Below are 17,441 nucleotides of genomic sequence, written 5' to 3' on the forward strand. Positions count from 1 at the left end.
ATGATGGTTGATATATTCTATATATGTCGCTTAAGTCTAGGTTATTGATTGTGTTATTGAGTTCTATAGTTTTTTTATTCAGCTTTTGTCTGGAGGATCTGTCTAATGGAGAGAGCGGTGTGTTGAAGTCACCCATAATTATTGTGTTGTGGTCTATTTGTTTTATGAACGTTGCAGCACCATTGTTTGGTGCATACATATTGATAATTGTTATGTCTTGTTGGTGGATGGTTCCTTTTAACAGTATATAGTGTCCTTCTTTATCCCTTTTTATTAACTTAGGTTTGAAGTTTTTTTTATTCGACATGAGTATCCCACTCCTGCTTGCTTACGAGGACCATGTGAGTGGTATAATTTTTCCCAACCTTTCACCTTCATCCTGTGTATGTCTTTTCCTATCATATGAGTCTCCTGAAGGCGCATATTGTTGGATCTGTTTTTTTAATTCAGATTACTAGCCTATGTGTCTTGATTGGTGAATTTAAGCCATTAACATTTAGGGTTACTATTGAAATATGGTTTGTACTTCCAGACATGGTTATTTATTTATTTATTTTAATTTGGCTAGTTTTTCCTCTTTGGTTATTTTTCTCCCCCTTAACTGAGATACCTCCCACTGTTAGTTTTGGGCGCTGTTTTTCAATTCCTCTTCTTGTAGTGTTTTGCTCAAAATGCCTTGCAGTGCTGATTTTCTGGCTGCGAATTCTTTTAACTTTTGTTTATCGTGAAATATTTTAATTTCATTGTCAAATTTGAAGCTTAATTTTGCTGGATACAGTATTCTTGGTTGGAATCCATTATTTTTCAGCATTTGAAATATGTTGTTTCAGGATATTCTCGCTTTCAAAGTCTGTGATGAAAAAGCAGCCGTTAATCTAATTGATTTACCCCTGAATGTAATCTACCTCCTTTCTCTTATAGCTTTTAATATTCTCTCCTTGTTCTATATGTTGGATATCTTCACAATTATGTGTCTTGGAGTTGGTCTATTACGGTTTTGTATGTTTGGGGTCCTATAGGCTTTCAAGATTTGGCAATCCATTCCATCTTTCATATCTGGGAAGTTTTCTAAGATTATTTCATTCAACAGAATGTTCATTCCTTTGGTTTGAACCTCTATACCTTCTTCTATCCCAATGACTCTCAAGTTTGGTATTTTTATTACATCCCATATCTCTTGCATGGATTGTTTGTGATTTTTTTAACATCTTTTCTGCATTGACTATATTCTTTTCGAGTTGATAAACTTTGTCTTCATTATCTGATGTTCTGACTTCTATTTGATCTAGTCTATTTGTAATATTCTTGTTTGAGTTTTTAATTTGGTTTGTGGTTTCCTGCATTTCTAGGATTACTGTTTGATTTTTTTTTTAAATCTCTATCTCCTGGTAGAGTTCCTTCTTTGCAATTTGAATTTGCTTACGCAATTCGTTTTCAAAGTATTCTGTCATTGTTTTGACTTGCTGTCTAATGACTTCTCTAAAATTCCATTCCATCTGAGTCAGGTATGCCTTGAGTTCTTTCTCTGTCCATTTTTCTGATGCCTCTAGGTTCTCTTGTATGTTTAAGTTGTCCTGCATTGTGTGTAATTCTTTTTTCCCTTGATTTTTCATGTTGTTCATGTAACTTTCCAACTCTGTTTAACTGCTGTGTTTCTGTTTTCTACTATAAATTTGTTTTGGTTTTGTATATCTCTGTGGTCTCTCTTTGTGGTGGGAGACTATGCCTAGAAATGTTCAGCTTTATTGTACTTTAAAGCAGATTCATTCAATTCATAAAAGGCCTCTGGTTTCTCTATGCATATAGTGATTTGTTGTTTGGTCTTAGGACTTTATGTTTAGGTTGGGTGCTATGATGGTACGAGGGTTAGTATGTCTTGGCTACTTTGGAAGATTGCTCTACTGAAGGGGGATATTAACACGCGATTGGATCAGGGTGTTTGGTAATAGCTAGGTATTTAGGAGCCCTATAGACAGCCTCGAAACATTCACCTATTTGCATTTAGACAATTACACGTAATGGAAGCCGTAATGCTTGGGATGAAAGTTGGGGGGTAGGGGAAGGAAGGTGCTCTTAAAAAGAAAGAAGGAGAGAGAGATACATAGAATAGAGGAGAATGGAAAGAACAATAAAACTTGAAAAGGGAAAGAAAGAAGGAAAAGGGGAGAAAAAAACTAATAAAATAGAAGTTTAAAAAAAAAATGAAGTCTTAGAGATCCATTTTCTTCCAGTAGGCAGAGCTGTGCCCTCAGAGCCGAGCTTCTGCCCTCTATGTGCCCACAGCAATCCCTGTAAGGCGGCTCCTGGGAGTTCCTCTATCCTGTTAGTCCAGAGCAGTTTCACTTCTCCGGCCCCTCCCCCACTTTCTCCTGCCAGCCATCCATGTCCTGCTCACCGGAGGCAGTTCCCCAAGGATTTGGTTACACTTGTAGCCCCACCACGTACCCTATTTCCCGAACGACTGAGAACTTTCTCTGTCATTCATCTAAGCACCAGTGCTTTGGAGCCATGATTTGGGAACTGACAGTTTAATTTTTCCGGACCCCTTTGGTGGGCACGCCCTCGGAAACTGGAGGCTAAGATCTTGGGTGTCGCCGTTGGTGGTAAGGGGAGTTGTGGATCGAGAATTCCCTCTACTTCCCTCAGCCACTACAGTCACGTCCACTCCACTGGCGTTAGGAGGAGTTGGGCGTCGGGAGTCCCTCGGCCCCTACAGTCACGCCCACGGAGAGATTTTTGAGGTTTCCTGGCTGTTTGTATCTGGTGAGGGTGGGAGTCACACACCTGCTAAAGCGGATTCTGCTGGGAAGGAATCTCGTTGGCCGAAGTCTGGTGACGTCACCTCTCTGCTATGGCGGGCCCCAGGCTCCTTGCCGGAGTGTCCAAGGGAGGGGCGGGACTGGCCTGTCTCTGGTCTGACCCAATCTCGGTTGGTTTCGGTTCCCGGTTCGCTATTTCATGAAGGCTTGGTTACAGACCTCTTCATAGGGTCCCTGCGCCGTGCCTGCTGAGCTGCCTCGGAGGCTGGTCACTGAGCCTCGCGGCGGGGAAAAGCTGGTCAATTGGGAAATTTTTAAAAGGGCTTTAACACCAGCTCCGAGTTGGCTTCTCCTAGTTCTCCGCCTCCAGCCACCTAATGCGGTGGCAAGGTTTACAGAAGAGTCTAGCGAGAGAGTTCCTTGTTCCTTTCTAATTCTTCGAATTGGATGCACATATCATTCTTCTCATGTAGACGTATATGGCCATAGTTTCTTTTTTTAAAAAAATTTTTTATTCTTTTTTATTATACATGACACTAGAATCTACTTTGTTATATCAAACAAACATGGGGAAATCTTCCCATTCTTGTGGTAGTACATGATGTGGAGTTACACTGGTTGTGTATTGATATATGAACATAGGGAAGTTGTCTCCAATTCATTCTACTGTCTTTTCTATTCCCAACTTCCCTTATTTTTCTTTATCTAATCCAGTGTCCTTTTGTTCCCCCAGTCCCCTGCTTATTGTTAGTTATCAGTGTATATCTGAGAGAAATTCATCCTTTGACTTTGAGATTGGCTTAATTCACTTATCATGATAATCTCCAGTTTCATCCATTTATGAGCAAATGCCATAATTCCATTCTTCTTTATGGCTGAATAATATTCCATTATGTGTATGTACCACATTTTCTTTATCCATAGATCTGTTGAAGGGCATCTAGGTTGGTTCCGTAGTTTAGCTACTGTGAATTGAGCTGCTGTAAACTTTGATGTGGCCATGTCACTGTTAGTATGCTGATTTTAAATTCTTTGGGTTTATGCTGAGGAATATGATAACTATGTCAAATGGTGGTTTCATTCCATGTTTTCTGAGGAGTCTCCATACTGCTTTTTACAGTGGTTGTACCAATTTGTAGTCCCACCAGCAATGTATGAGTGAACCTTTTCCCCACATTCAGCCAACATTTATTGTTACTTGTATTCTTGGTAATTTTATGGCCATAATTTCTTTTCTTTTTAATTTAGTTACATCTAATGATTTTGGTACAGTATTTTGTTTGTTGTTGTTTATTCCAAAAGAGTTTCTAATTTTCATTACAGTTTTTTCTTGGGCCTGTGGGTTAGAAATAAACAACTTATTACTTCAACATGAGGATTATCTTATTTTTTCTTATAGATTTCTTTTTCAAATATATAATAAAAATACCTTTTTTATTTCTTTTTATGTATCTACCATACCAGCTGTTAATTGGTTAGATTTTGAAATATTTGTGTTTAAAAGAATATGTTTTCTGCAGTTGCGTGGTACAGTGTAAAGTTGCTCTGTGGAGAAAATTTTCTGCTTGCTTACTGATTTTTAAGTTTTCTTATTATATTAGTTACTGAATCATTATATTTGAGGTGAGTTTTGGACTATTTTTTTAATCCATTGTCAGTCTCTGTCTTTAATTGTGTATTTAGGTCATTTAGTTAATATAAATCCTATAGCTTAAGGTTGCCCTTTTATTATTGTTTTGCTTCTTTCCTCCTTGTTGCTGTCTCTCCTTCTATCACTCATTCCCTTTTTCTTTCCTTGTGGGTTCTTGATCTCTTTTTCAGAATTCTAATTTGAATCATCTCAATGTTTTTGAGTGCATTACTTTATATAGTTTTTCAGCGATTGCACTAGTTTTACATCACAGAGTGCTGGTGTTAACATCCATTTACATTTGCTTTTAAGTAAACCACCTTATAACTTGTCCCCTCTATTTATTTATTTATTTTTGTTCTTGCTTATTCTGTTTTTCTGATCTTTAAGAGAAAATTTATCTGGGAGGGTTGAAGGAAGTCTTGAAATCAAGTCTGCCATTAGATTATTAAGGGCATGTGTGGTTGAGGATGGTGGTATGGGACAATAAGGGTTTTGGCTTCCTGAAGTGTGTACTTCCTCAGCTTCATTTTTGGTTGTAATTTTTTTTAGAATTAATACACATAAAATTTTGCTATTCCTTAACCAGCTTTTTCCCCTTAAAGTGTAATAATGTATTCTTTTGTTCATTTGGAATAATTACATATAATTTATTCCAAATTATATTGACTTCTAAAAACCAAAATTCATGTAATAAGTTTAATGCTGAAACATATCTTTATCAAACTAGTAGTGAAGGTCAAATCAATGAGTATCAAAGATATCTACCTGCACCAAAGGTGATATCAATAATAGAGGAATTTTAAAATTTTGAATTCTTCACATTTTCATCTTTTAAAGAATATGTATTTAGTTGTAGATGGACACAATATCTTTATTTATTTTTTATGTGGTGCCAAGGATTGAACCCAGTGTCTAATCACATGTGCCAGGCAAGCTCTGTACCACTATTAATATAAATTGCCCCAGCCCCATATTTTCATCTTAATAAGCATTTCTGAAGCTCTTTTGCACTGTGTTTAAATGTTTCTACAAATTTTCTTTTGGCTTTTGACATTGTTAAGAGTGTTTGCTATTGATGCTTTAAGACCATCCTCTGAAGTAGCATTGTCTTAGTTCTTTGTCTTATATATTATATTTTTAGTAACTCCAAACTCCATCACGTTAAGACAAATTAGAGTCATGTCCAATTTGTGGTTCATTTTCATTTAAATAATAATAATTTGGCTTCATGGGCTTTTCTTATTGTTGCTCCAATATTCTTGTACTTTTATTCATTCTTTTATTCTAGGTTCTGATTCTCTAGTTATGATGTTTACAGAGTGAATATAGCCATTAATTCTTTTTTCCACTTCTTTTGAATTATTTGTCTTTTGTCTTTCTTCCGTTTACTAGTACTAAAATGTTTTGATTTGATACTCTAATAATTTTGAGAATCTCATCTTGAAATGAAATATATGTAAAGTTCAGTAAATACTTTTTAAGCAGTTTTCATTCTTTCTCACTTCTTTTTCTTTTCACTGCTTTTTTTAAAAAATATTTTTTAGTTGTCATTGGATACAATATCTTTATTTATTTATTTATTTATTTATTTATTTTTACGTGGTGCTGAGGATTGAACCCAGGTACTTGCATGTGCTAGGCAAGCGCTCTACTTCTGAGCCACAATCCCAGCCTTCACTACTTATTAGCTGACAAATTTTCAGACTCACAGATAAGTTATATCATTTTGGTTTACTTATGAATATATTATATATAATATTTATGATGGATACATATTATTATATAATGTGTTCATCAGGACAACACTCATACCTTAGTTGTTTCATTTTAAATAAATCTCATGAAATTGTTGTTTTTTTAAAATAAAAATTGCTTGAGCCAGGTGCAATGGTGCATGCCTGTAATCCCAGTGGCTCAGGAGGGTGTCAGGTGGATTTTGAATTTAAAGCCAGCTTCAGCAACTTAGTGAAACCCTGTCTCTTAAAAATAAAATAAAAAAAAAGAGTGTGGCTCAGTGGTTAAGTGCCCCTGGGTTCAATTCCTGGAATCCAAAAGAAAGAAAGAGAAAGTTTGAATATTGGCAGTTTCATATAGCTCACCTTCTTTATATTGGTCTATATATGTGATAGCAGCAGTATTATACACAAAAGCTTTGGGGCACTAGGAAGATGGGATGTTATCTCCAGAGAAAAGGACATTAGAGTTAAATATTTGTGATTTCAGGTGACACTAGAATTTTTTTTTCTGGCATTTCAAGTCCAGAAGTTATTTTAAATATTAATTTGATCTCAGTCATGCATTATATATAAGCTATGTTTGCTGTCATGGTGACATTACATTGACCTACATCCTTTCTTTTAGACATATTTTTTAACACAGTCATACTAAAGATCCCTCAGAAGAAAGCATTTGTTTAAATAAAATTTTAGAAGTAGAACATTTCAAAGTAATTAAATGAAAATATTAAGAAGACAACCATGAATGTGCTTTGCAGAATTAGAGTTTGGAAGCACTGGTATTGTAAATGGTCATGAGCCAAAAACCTTTAATGATGATAGGGTAAAACAGATAGTTATGGTTGACTAAAATGAGTAGAGAGTGATTTAGCTACCTAATATGAGCTAGACAAGAGTAGTGTCTTATGTTAGGATGGAAAACTAATTACAGGAAATGACAGTGAAAAAAGTAGAAGTTGTGAATTCTCACTTAGTCCTATGACCATGCACATTAAGAATTTCTCAGTTTATCAACTTTATTTGAAAGAATTCTAGGACAGTTTTCTTCAAGGAAGAAGAATGTTTTAGTTAAGGTAGTAGTATTATGTGACAAATTTTAAGGTGGAGGAAAATTTATTAAAGTAGATGGATGAGTAAAAGCATTTGGCAGTGCTAATGACTTTTTTTTTTTTAACCCCGGATTTCTCTAATAATATACTGTCTTTTCCTTGGGTTTCTTGGCTTCCATTTGCTTTCTTGCCCTTCCAGTTCATAATGCTTCCTCCTTTGCTAATCTCTTTAACATTGATTGATGTTCCTTACTACCCAGACTCTTCTCTTATCCTTTCTGATTATATGGATTGATATTGGGCAATTTTACTCATTTTTTTTTTTGTACTTTGTTATTTCCCTTGCTCATAGCTTTTGAACCCTCAAATATGTAATTATTCTGTCTTTTCCCACTGTTTTCCACTTGGACAAATTCTATTAGTCCTTTAAGGTTAAGTCTTTGATTTAAGTTATCTAGTTATTCACCCTCCAACCTCCATTCTACTGCTGTTTTCAGAGCTTAGGAAAGTACCTAAAATTGGTAAATATTTAAATTAACGTTGTCAATTAGATTACCAGTTGTGCCAGTATTGTCACAGAAAAGAACATGTTAATGCTAATAAACGTTTTAAAAACCTGTTAACCCTTAGCAGTCATTAAAGAAATAACAAAGAGCTGTTTTCAAGAGGTACTATAGCATAGTTGCTAACAGCTTGAATTTTGGAGCGAGATGGCTAGCTCTGATGGATGTCTTGATTTGGCTTCCAGTTCTTCTACTTACTCAAAGGGTGAACAGTTGACATGCAGAATTTAAAAAATTTTAATCATTAAATTAGATAATATGAAATATCTTTGAATATCTTGTATTTTTAAGCCACTTTTATCATTGTTCATTTTTCTTATTATTGTAAAGTCAGTCCCTGTTGTACTAACTCATTGGTTCCCAGATTTTCAATTCTGTGAATATTTCAGTGAAATTGATACAGGTGTATTAAAATAGGTTGAAATCATGATCTAGAGTGTATGTTATTTCAGTCTATTAAATAATTCTCATTAACATCATTATAAGTATATTCTTACTGGTGTTGTATATTATATGCTATTTAAGTTTTATTTATGTTTCACATCTGGGATGATGGGGTGAAAAGGGTTAAAGAAATACAATGTAGTGTTTTCTTAAAGACTAACTCTCCATTTGCATTTTAACATTGAAACTTACAGCTGTGAGTTTTGTTTGTTTTTGATAATTCTTCATTTCTCCAATTTGCTATTAATTCCCAGTTTTCTAGAAATCATTTGCCAAATGTACAGTTAATTTGTGAATATGGTAATGCCAGTGTGGTTTGGTTTAGGCCTTTTTTCTTTTTCTTTAATCTGCAGCAACTGGAACAGATCCAGAAGGAACTAAGTGTTTTGGAAGAGGATATTAAAAGAGTGGAAGTAAGATATCAAGAATTTTTCAGATCTCTAGAAATTTTTCAGTTTTATGAAATGATCACTTTTCCTTTGTATTGCCATATTAAATTTATGGGACTGGTCTTAATTATAAAGAAAGTAACAAATATTACTTATTATTACATATCTATTGTCTGCAGTTCCAGTATTCTGGAAACTTTTTAAATAAACATAGTTTACTTATAGAATCTGTTGGAAGATTCTTGTAAAGTTTATAGGCTGCCATGATGTAAAGTTATTGCTTTTGCTGTGTTTAAATTTAGTGTGTTTTTAAAATTATTCACATAATTCTTTTGCTGATGTATAGATCATATTAAAGGATATGGATTCAATGTTTAGTATCTCATGTGACATTCTCAATTTGCTATATTTATGGTACTTGTTTGGATGTATGCTTGACCTAAGCCTGAATTAGCCAAAAATAATTCTACCTGATTATGCATTTTAGTGGTGACTTCAAAAATGCTGTTTTTTCATTAATCAAATGTAGCACATAAAAAAGTAGGCTAGTTGTCAAAATGATTCTGAGACATAATTTATGTGATAATCATTGATCAAGAGGCCTTTTCCTGGCTTAATGATCAGAAATTAGAATTTAATGCATTGTTAAACACAGCTAATATTTTAATCAGGAAGAGTGTTAACTTTTCTTACTTTTGTAGAAATATTTTAAAGTAGAGAATTGCAAAACCTGGATTTTTTTTTGAACTTTAAAGCCTTGAAACTTGCTATCATATTTATCCTAATATGTATCACTAGGTCATCACCTGGATGGATGATTAGCTGTTTCACTGTTCTCACAGTGTGCTGCATGTTTTCTTTCAAATATGTAGTTTTGCCTTGTCCATCTTGGCTTTATTATGGATGAAAAATGTTATTAGAGAATTTATAGCTCTTTAATAATATGTACTACAGAAAAGATTGGCCTTTCATTTTCAGATTATTTTTACTTTGGTATTCTATGGAGAGGAATCGTTGGGAAATATGAATGTTGAGACAAAAAGAGACTGATGAAAACTCAGGATTAAAAAGGAATATGCCAGGCTGGAGCTGTAGCTTAGTGGTAGACCGCTTGCCTAGCAGCATGATGGGTTCAATCCTCAGCACCACATAAATGTAAACAAATAAAATAAAGGCATAAAAAATAGCATTATTTTTTTAATTGATACATTATAATTTTACATCATAGTGGGATTTGTTGTTGTATATTTGTACATGAATGCAGTATAATAATATAATATGGTTTCCAGTAGCCTATTTTTTTTATTTATACATTTTCTGTCTGGAGTATCTGCTTTAATTCAAATAATTGTACTTTCAGGAAATGAGTGGCTTATATTCTCCTGTCAGTGAAGATAGTACAGTGCCTCAATTTGAAGCTCCTTCTCCATCACACAGGTACAAAGTGCACATGCGATATTAGTCTTGGGATAGTTTTAAATGCAATGAGCTAAATCCCTAAGAAATTACTTTTGATCGGGATCTAGAAGTAAGACTTGGATGGCCCATCTTTTCTCTTAATGCTTTGGATTTTCATTTTAGGAATAATCAGTGACTAGAATATTATAATATTTTGAGTTTACAATTGTATTAAGTTTTGGTGAATTTCTTAAAATAATGTTTTATGTGTCTTGTGAATTAAAGTCAGAAGACATTCAAAATCTAAATTTTGAAATATGAAATGGTAGTATTGGGGGGAAATGTGTTAAGAACCTTGAAGTTTTTTCCTAACATTGAATGTTTTGGGGTGATCACTTTCTCTAGATTCAAAATAAGGGCAGTAGATAGATAATGTTAGTTTGTGTCTCCCTAGTACTTTCTTATAACTTCCTGTTATTTCCTTATAACTTCCAGTTATTTAATTTAATTAAGTCTTCATTTCTGTATATTCTGGTAGAGTAGGAATTATATTTGTTTTGTCATGACTGTCTCCCTGGATTTTAGAATGATACTAAGCTTAATTTAGTTGTTTATAAAATAAAATGCATGAATATGATTTCTTCTAGTTCTAAAATTCTATTTGATGAAATATATACTACTTAATTTTGAATTTTTGTGCTTGAAGTTTTCAAACAAGAGCAATTTTACATGAAGTAAGTCACTTGATTTATTATTTTATTAGTCCATTAGGATAATAATGGTAAAATGGAAACTTTCCAAAAAAAATTTTTTGGGGGGGTAACATGTGGATTATCAGGAAATCTAAATGCTAGTCAGTGAATTACATTAATATTCAAAACATTTATTAGTTCAGGAATACTATTATGGGTTGAGTTTGGTGCAGTATGTAGTGAAAGAGGTGCAGGGGATATTTTAATTTAGGAGCATTCTTGAAAAGTTTTATATTGTCCCCTAGTATGGAGAATCCTTAGGAGTTTTAGTTGATTTCATGGTCACCATAACTGTGTAATTAATTCAGCTGATTTTCCACTAGATTTAATTTTTTTTTTTTTTAAAACATTCTGAAAGACTAGGCCTGTAGGAATACTTCTATCTTTCAATGTGCCATTCGCTTTCTGATACATGGGAGCTTTGATAACGGTATATTTTATGAGTATAAAGTAAAGCAAAACTTGTTGTGTCACAAAACAATGTTATATTTCTTTGTTTATTTTTGTCTGTTGTGTTTAGGCCTTTGCTACTCAATCTGTTATTTGCTACTGATTGTTGGATTTTATGGACATATGACAACAGTATATTCACTGAATTGCTCTATTTATGGAATATCTCAAATGGGTTAAACACTGTTTTAGATGTTGAATCTAGCTGACAAAAGCCCTATTCTTTGGACATTTTGGAATATGCATATAGTGGGAGGTTTGGGGAGACACTAAACAAGCACATATGTAACCTGGTAGTGGTACATAAAATGGAAACTTAGAAGAAATGGTAGACTTGTTGGGGGTTTGCAAGTGGATTTTCTTTCAATTTGGTAGATGGACTTACCTTAGGACATGACATTTAAGCCAGTACATGCAGGAAAGTATAAGTATGATGGAAAGTCATTGGATAGTGTTGTGCAAGGTCTGGTTTAAATTTTTAAAATGTTTATTTAATTTCCTGTGTGAAAGATAGAGAAAACATTATCTGTATTCTTCCCAACTCTGGGCCATTGGAAATAGGGAGTAAAGTTAGGAAGCACTGCAACAGTCCAGAAGAAGGTAAATGATAGTTTGGATTAGGATTTTATTAGTGTAGGAGATAAAAGTAGTTAGTTAGTTGAATTATAAGATAAAGTAGCAGATATTGTAAAAGATATAAAATTTTATAAGGTCTATGAAATATTGAGAGAATTGCTAAAGTTATTTGAAAAATTGTTGTCAAATGAAATTTAGGCTTAGTTATATTGGTTTACAGTTAAAGAAGGGCAAATAGACAATATTTTCTTTAAAGAGTGTTTTGATATTTAAGCAGTTGATTCAAATATCACTCAGTGATTGAGATGGATACTTGAGAATATGAAGTCACCCTTAAATACTCTTGTGTATATGACCCTTAAGATAAGAGAGGAACTCATTGCTGTCAAAAATGTTAGACTAATTTCTTCATTTTTAAGAAACAGCATTCAGTTTCAATTACATTAACCCTTTTTCTTTCATACATATAAGAATTATTACTTAAATAACTAGATTATATATTCCTCTCTAAAAAAGTTTTGATCTCTCTTTTTTTTTTAAGCAGAATTACTTTTAAAAGCCCTTTTCTAGATTTATTTTTCTTTAATGAGGACCTTTTTATGTCAGGTCATTGACTCCCTTAGATAGATTCTGGGTTTATGTTTAAACTATGTATGTAAATGAAATGAAAAACAAAAACCAAATAGTGGAAACCTTTGTCTGCCCTAATTTGACTAGCCTAATTGTCATATCCTGTCTTATGCTCTTCCTGCTGCTGTTAGATATCTGTATCACATGGAGTCTAGCAATGGTCTTTTCACCTGTCCTCTAACACATTGTTGCCAGAAATAGAAACTTGTTTGCCTGCTTGAAATCTTTCAATCGTTATTTATTATATAAGTTGTTTGAGATCTTTTTTATATACACCTACATGTATACTTTATATAATCATTTGATCTCTATCTTACAATTTTTTTTGTACTTTAAAATTGAGTGTAGCTGAGTACAGTGGTACACACCAATGCTCTCAGCTACTTGGGAGGCTGAGGCAGGAGAATTGTAAGTTTGAGGTCAGCTTGGTCAGTTTTGCAAGACTCTGCTGCAAAAATGTAAAGGACCTGGGGATGTAGTTCAGAGGTAGAGAGCCCTTGAGTTTAATCCCTGGTAACATGAGGGAAGAAAACAAAAAAGTCAGTTGAATACAACTCTCAAAGCACCATGTCAAGGTAAGCCAGGCATGATGGCACAGGACTGTAATCCCAGCAATTTAGGGAGTCTGAGACAGGAGGACGCAAGTTCAAGGCCAGCCTCAGCAACTAAATGAGACTCTGTGTTAAAATAAAAAATAAAAAGGCTAGGAATATAGCTCAGTGCCCCTGGGTTCAACCCCAGTACCAAAAAAGAAAGGGTGAAAAAGCCATGGGTATTTTTGCTGATACTGCTTATTTCTTTTGCCAAGAAACCTCTCCTGGATTAATTTAATGGATTCATATACTGAGTAGTTTCTCCCTCATTAAGGTCTTCTCCTCTTCCTCCAAGTATCCAACCAAGAGTGAAATCTTCTCTATTCTTTTTATAGGTCCATCTAAAAAATGAGGGAAGGGGTAAGGGAAGCAGGGGATAAAATTAACCACTTAAAAAAATCCTGCTTTTTTGTTCTGTTTCTGTAGTAATGTGTTAGTTTGTGTATATTTTCCATGCTTTATGGTACTCTTGTGAATATTGGATTTTTCTTATACTTGTACATTTTATGTGAACCTTTATACATAACAGAGATTTAAAATGTTTTTGAACAAATATATACTTAGAATGTCACTTAATTTTTATAGTTTATGACATTTTGATTGAAACATGACCTGTAATATACTTAATAAATAAACTAATTACTTTTATCTTATTAAAAAAAACCTGTCAGCTAAGCTTCGTTGGGGAGGAGAGAGGGTGAGTTTATAGCTATTTCCTTGATAAAGCCATTTGAATTGGTTTTAACCATCCTTGCCAAATTTTCCATATTAGAATTGATTCAAACCAAAAAGATTTTTCCTCGCAGGGCCTTTAAAATCTGCTTTAGATTTTGATGAATGGTCTTCATGATTGTATAAAGTACAGTTAACATTTTATTGTTAACTATTGTTAAGTTGTATGTGGTCATATAATGAGTAATTTAGAGACCAGTAGGCAGGTCTCGAAATTTACCTGTTGCAAACTGGAATTGGTCCCTTTATTGGAGAGAGTGATTACAAGCATACATGTCCTCTCCTTTCTTCTAGGGGATTAATATTCCAGCACTTAAAAACTTTTTAGCTCATTTAAATAATATAGTGAAAATTTCTGTCATATTTTATTTTTGGCAAATATGAGGACAATGTAAATTTTAATTAAAACATTTTTCCCTCTGTTTTTAATAGATGTAAATGGTGTGGGCTCTATCTGGATTAACAAAAATGGATTTCAGACCCTTGGAATATTTAGTTTATAGATGTAAATTAATAGGAAGCAAAGCTAAGTAGCTTATTACTAAACCTGTGAAGCCAGAAGCATAATATAAACCTGACCTTGGTTCTTGTATTAGCTGTAAATATGGTGGAATGAGAAACATTCACATATATTTCCTTAGAACTTAAATCTTATTCAAAGTCATTACCCCAATATTTTTGCTTGTAAATTTCTATGTTCTTCACATCAATGTGATTTCTGTTTTAGGAAAAATTGTTTGGTAAATGCTTTATTCTTTGTCTTTGACCTAAACAAATACTTCAGAATTGTCCATTATTAATCTGTTCCCTATGTTTTTGGAACTTCAGAGAACTTGGTTTGAAGATAATGTGTTAGTTGAATTTTTTTAATCTGGTTCAGCTGGATTTGCTTTAGTACAATCCATACAGTCACTGGAGGTAATTTTTATCCTGTTTCCATAAGATAAAATAGTAAGTAAAATATAAATACAAGTAGTAAAGATTTTCTGATCCTTAATCTCTCATTTTAAAAATGATTTTACTGATAGAAATTTGCTATTGACTTAATTCTTTGGAAGTGGGGGAAGACATACAACAGTCAAAGTTCTGAATTGCTTTGTAAAGGTTTCTGTGGGAGAGAAAGAGATTTATAAATATAAGTGAGACTTTTATGCAATTTAATTTTATTAATTGTTCTGTCAAACATTTTGATACTTTTCACTAGTGTTTCTATTATTTTGGCAAAGGCCCAGATGAAACAAATTATAGGGATAACACAAGGGAAAAGCAAAGAGTCACTTTATGTATGCTAGGAATATTTAACAAATATTAAAACCGTATATGTAGAAGAATAACCGAAACTCTTGTGAATTTATATGTTTTATAATTTCAATAAATTAATGTCATTCAAGAAGCTGAATAATTGCATAATGGCTTCTGGACTAGGTGGAAGAATGCCCCTTTTTTAGCTTACCCACATGGCTGTGTTCAGTTATACTTTCCTCCAGACATTAGAATACAGTATGTCTGTGAATGCGGAGACTTGGGGATGGCTGTTTGGTACATTGGATGAAAAGTGAGCCATTTTTCTTTTGTACATGTTGGATCTTCTATTGGATTATATCACTCATGATCAACAGGGGTATTTACAACTCCTTTTTCACATGTAATGCTTATATGAACTTGGTACTTTTTGGCAATTATTACTGGTTTAACTCCTTTATTTCACTGGGAAAGATAATTTTTTAAAAACATAGAATCTGAAATGTTTTTATGATAAAATCTAACTCTAAATTCTTATAAATTTGTCACTTTATTAATTGTGCATTTTAAGTAGATTTTACTCTATAACCATAAATGTATTTTTATATAACCTTTATTTTCCTTACTTAAGAAAGGAAGATTGTAACAATACCAGAAATTTTCTGTATGTGAGCTGGTAATTTTTTCCCAAATCTCCAAGGTTAGAGTTAGATAATTACATATTTTAAGACACCTCAGCTACACTTGCCTGGGGGAGTTTTGAACATCAGTTGTGTTTTGCAGTATTTTAATGAAGTGTACCTGTGATGTTTGAGTAGTACTAAAACCAGTTGATTGTTGCATTTTGTATTACTCTGCCTTACTATGACTTTATACCTTGCTAAGGAGTTAAACTTAACGTAAGTTAAGCTTAAATGCAACGCATTTTAAATAAACTATAACAAAACAAGACAAAAATACAAAGAGAAGAAACTTTCCAGATAATGATAGAGAGGGTATTCTTTGCATATTTGTAATTTCTCAGTAAAATTTCTAGGTCATAGAAATACAACAAGCTATGTAAACCTTGAAACAGTACAATTTTCTTTATTTAGAATATTTGAAGAACTTATTTACAGTCAGGCAGCCAGTATTTGGGGCGTATCAAGTATATATAAACACTGTTAGATTACAATATGTAGTTGTGAATATGGAAGACCCTTCTCTACTCCATGATTACACACATAGTCTTAGGATTGAAAATAAGGTATGATGGTTAATAGAATATTCTGTTTTAAATATGGTATAATGTGGACTTTTAAAAGTATGAGCATTTAAATTCCATCAAAATGCATTTAATTCTATTGATTTACAGGCATTTCAGGATTTTGATAACAGCCCTTTGGGTTCTTGTAAACTGTAATTGTCACTGCTTGAGGAAGATAGTAATAGTTCATTTAAATTTTGGAAAATGGGGTCCTAAAGAGTCCAAATTCCAGTGTCTTTTAGTGTCAAGGAAGACCTGTTTGAAATGCAGATTTTTTAACCTTATTACCAAATATTAATTGAGATGGATCCTACAGATTCAAATGCAGACCTGGGGGTGTGGGTATAGATAATACTTTAGAAAATATGGAAAAATTGTTATAGTTGATTCTGAGTATGCCTGTATTGTTGATATGTTTTTAAATAAGTCTCTAAATCACATGCTTATTTTCCTTTTTATAAAACCTCACATATTCAACAATAAAGTTTTATAAATCTCTTCAGTATGTTTTATCATTTTTAAAGGATGGGATAAAGATTTCTATTTCTTTTCTTTTTGTGTTAATTTACACATTCCCTCATAATGTCTTTAAAATAACTCAAATTCCTGGAGGTTAGTCTCTTCAAGGCAACTAAATTCTATGTATTTACAATTGTTTCCTATAGGATTCAATTCACTCCTATACTGTGATTAGATCTTGTTCTTTGACTTTTGGCCTTTTCAGGTTAGAGTCATAAGAAACTCTCAGGCCTTTGATTATTATATCTTGATCCTGAGATGTTAGGAATGGGAGCGGCTAGGGAAACCAAAACTATACACAGTAAAATTGGTTTAGATATAAAGACAACTGTATACAAACATAAAATTTCACCTGCTGTCACCATTTTCCATTTCTGCAATTTACTGTCTCTTCCCTACCCAGTTCCCACAATATTTTCCCCATTCTTCTGATCTCCCAACCTTTGAATCTTTTCTTATTGTTTTGGAATACTTTCTCTAACTTTTTTTACTTTTAATACCTTTTTCTGAGGTTATTTCAGATAATGGACTTTTTTTTATAATTCTAAAAGCTGTAGCAACTGTATCACCTGCTAATTAAAAATTTCTCTGGGAATTGCAAATAAATTATAATCTATTCCAACTCATTGGGAGGTAATGATAGTATATAAATTAGTCAAATACAGCATTTTGTGTAATAAACTTTTCACTAATTTCTTTGGAGGTAGATGAATCTGGTGAGCCTTATTTT

General features: G+C 33.1%; 1 protein-coding gene across 4 annotated transcripts in view; it reads left to right on the forward strand.

The window, feature by feature from the left end:
* Cop1 (COP1 E3 ubiquitin ligase) overlaps window positions 1-17,441 on the forward strand; it is a 178,873-nt gene that overhangs the window by 52,134 nt on the left and 109,298 nt on the right. For all 4 annotated transcript variants that reach the window (XM_076872857.2, XM_076872859.2, XM_076872858.2 and 1 more), the window contains 2 exons: window positions 8,538-8,597; window positions 9,934-10,010. In XM_076872857.2, the coding sequence (XP_076728972.1) occupies window positions 8,538-8,597; window positions 9,934-10,010 (137 nt within the window). The remainder of the gene's footprint in view (window positions 1-8,537; window positions 8,598-9,933; window positions 10,011-17,441) is intronic.

The sequence above is a fragment of the Callospermophilus lateralis genome, chromosome 13 (assembly GCF_048772815.1).
Source record: "Callospermophilus lateralis isolate mCalLat2 chromosome 13, mCalLat2.hap1, whole genome shotgun sequence".
NCBI classification, from domain to species: domain Eukaryota; kingdom Metazoa; phylum Chordata; class Mammalia; order Rodentia; family Sciuridae; genus Callospermophilus; species Callospermophilus lateralis.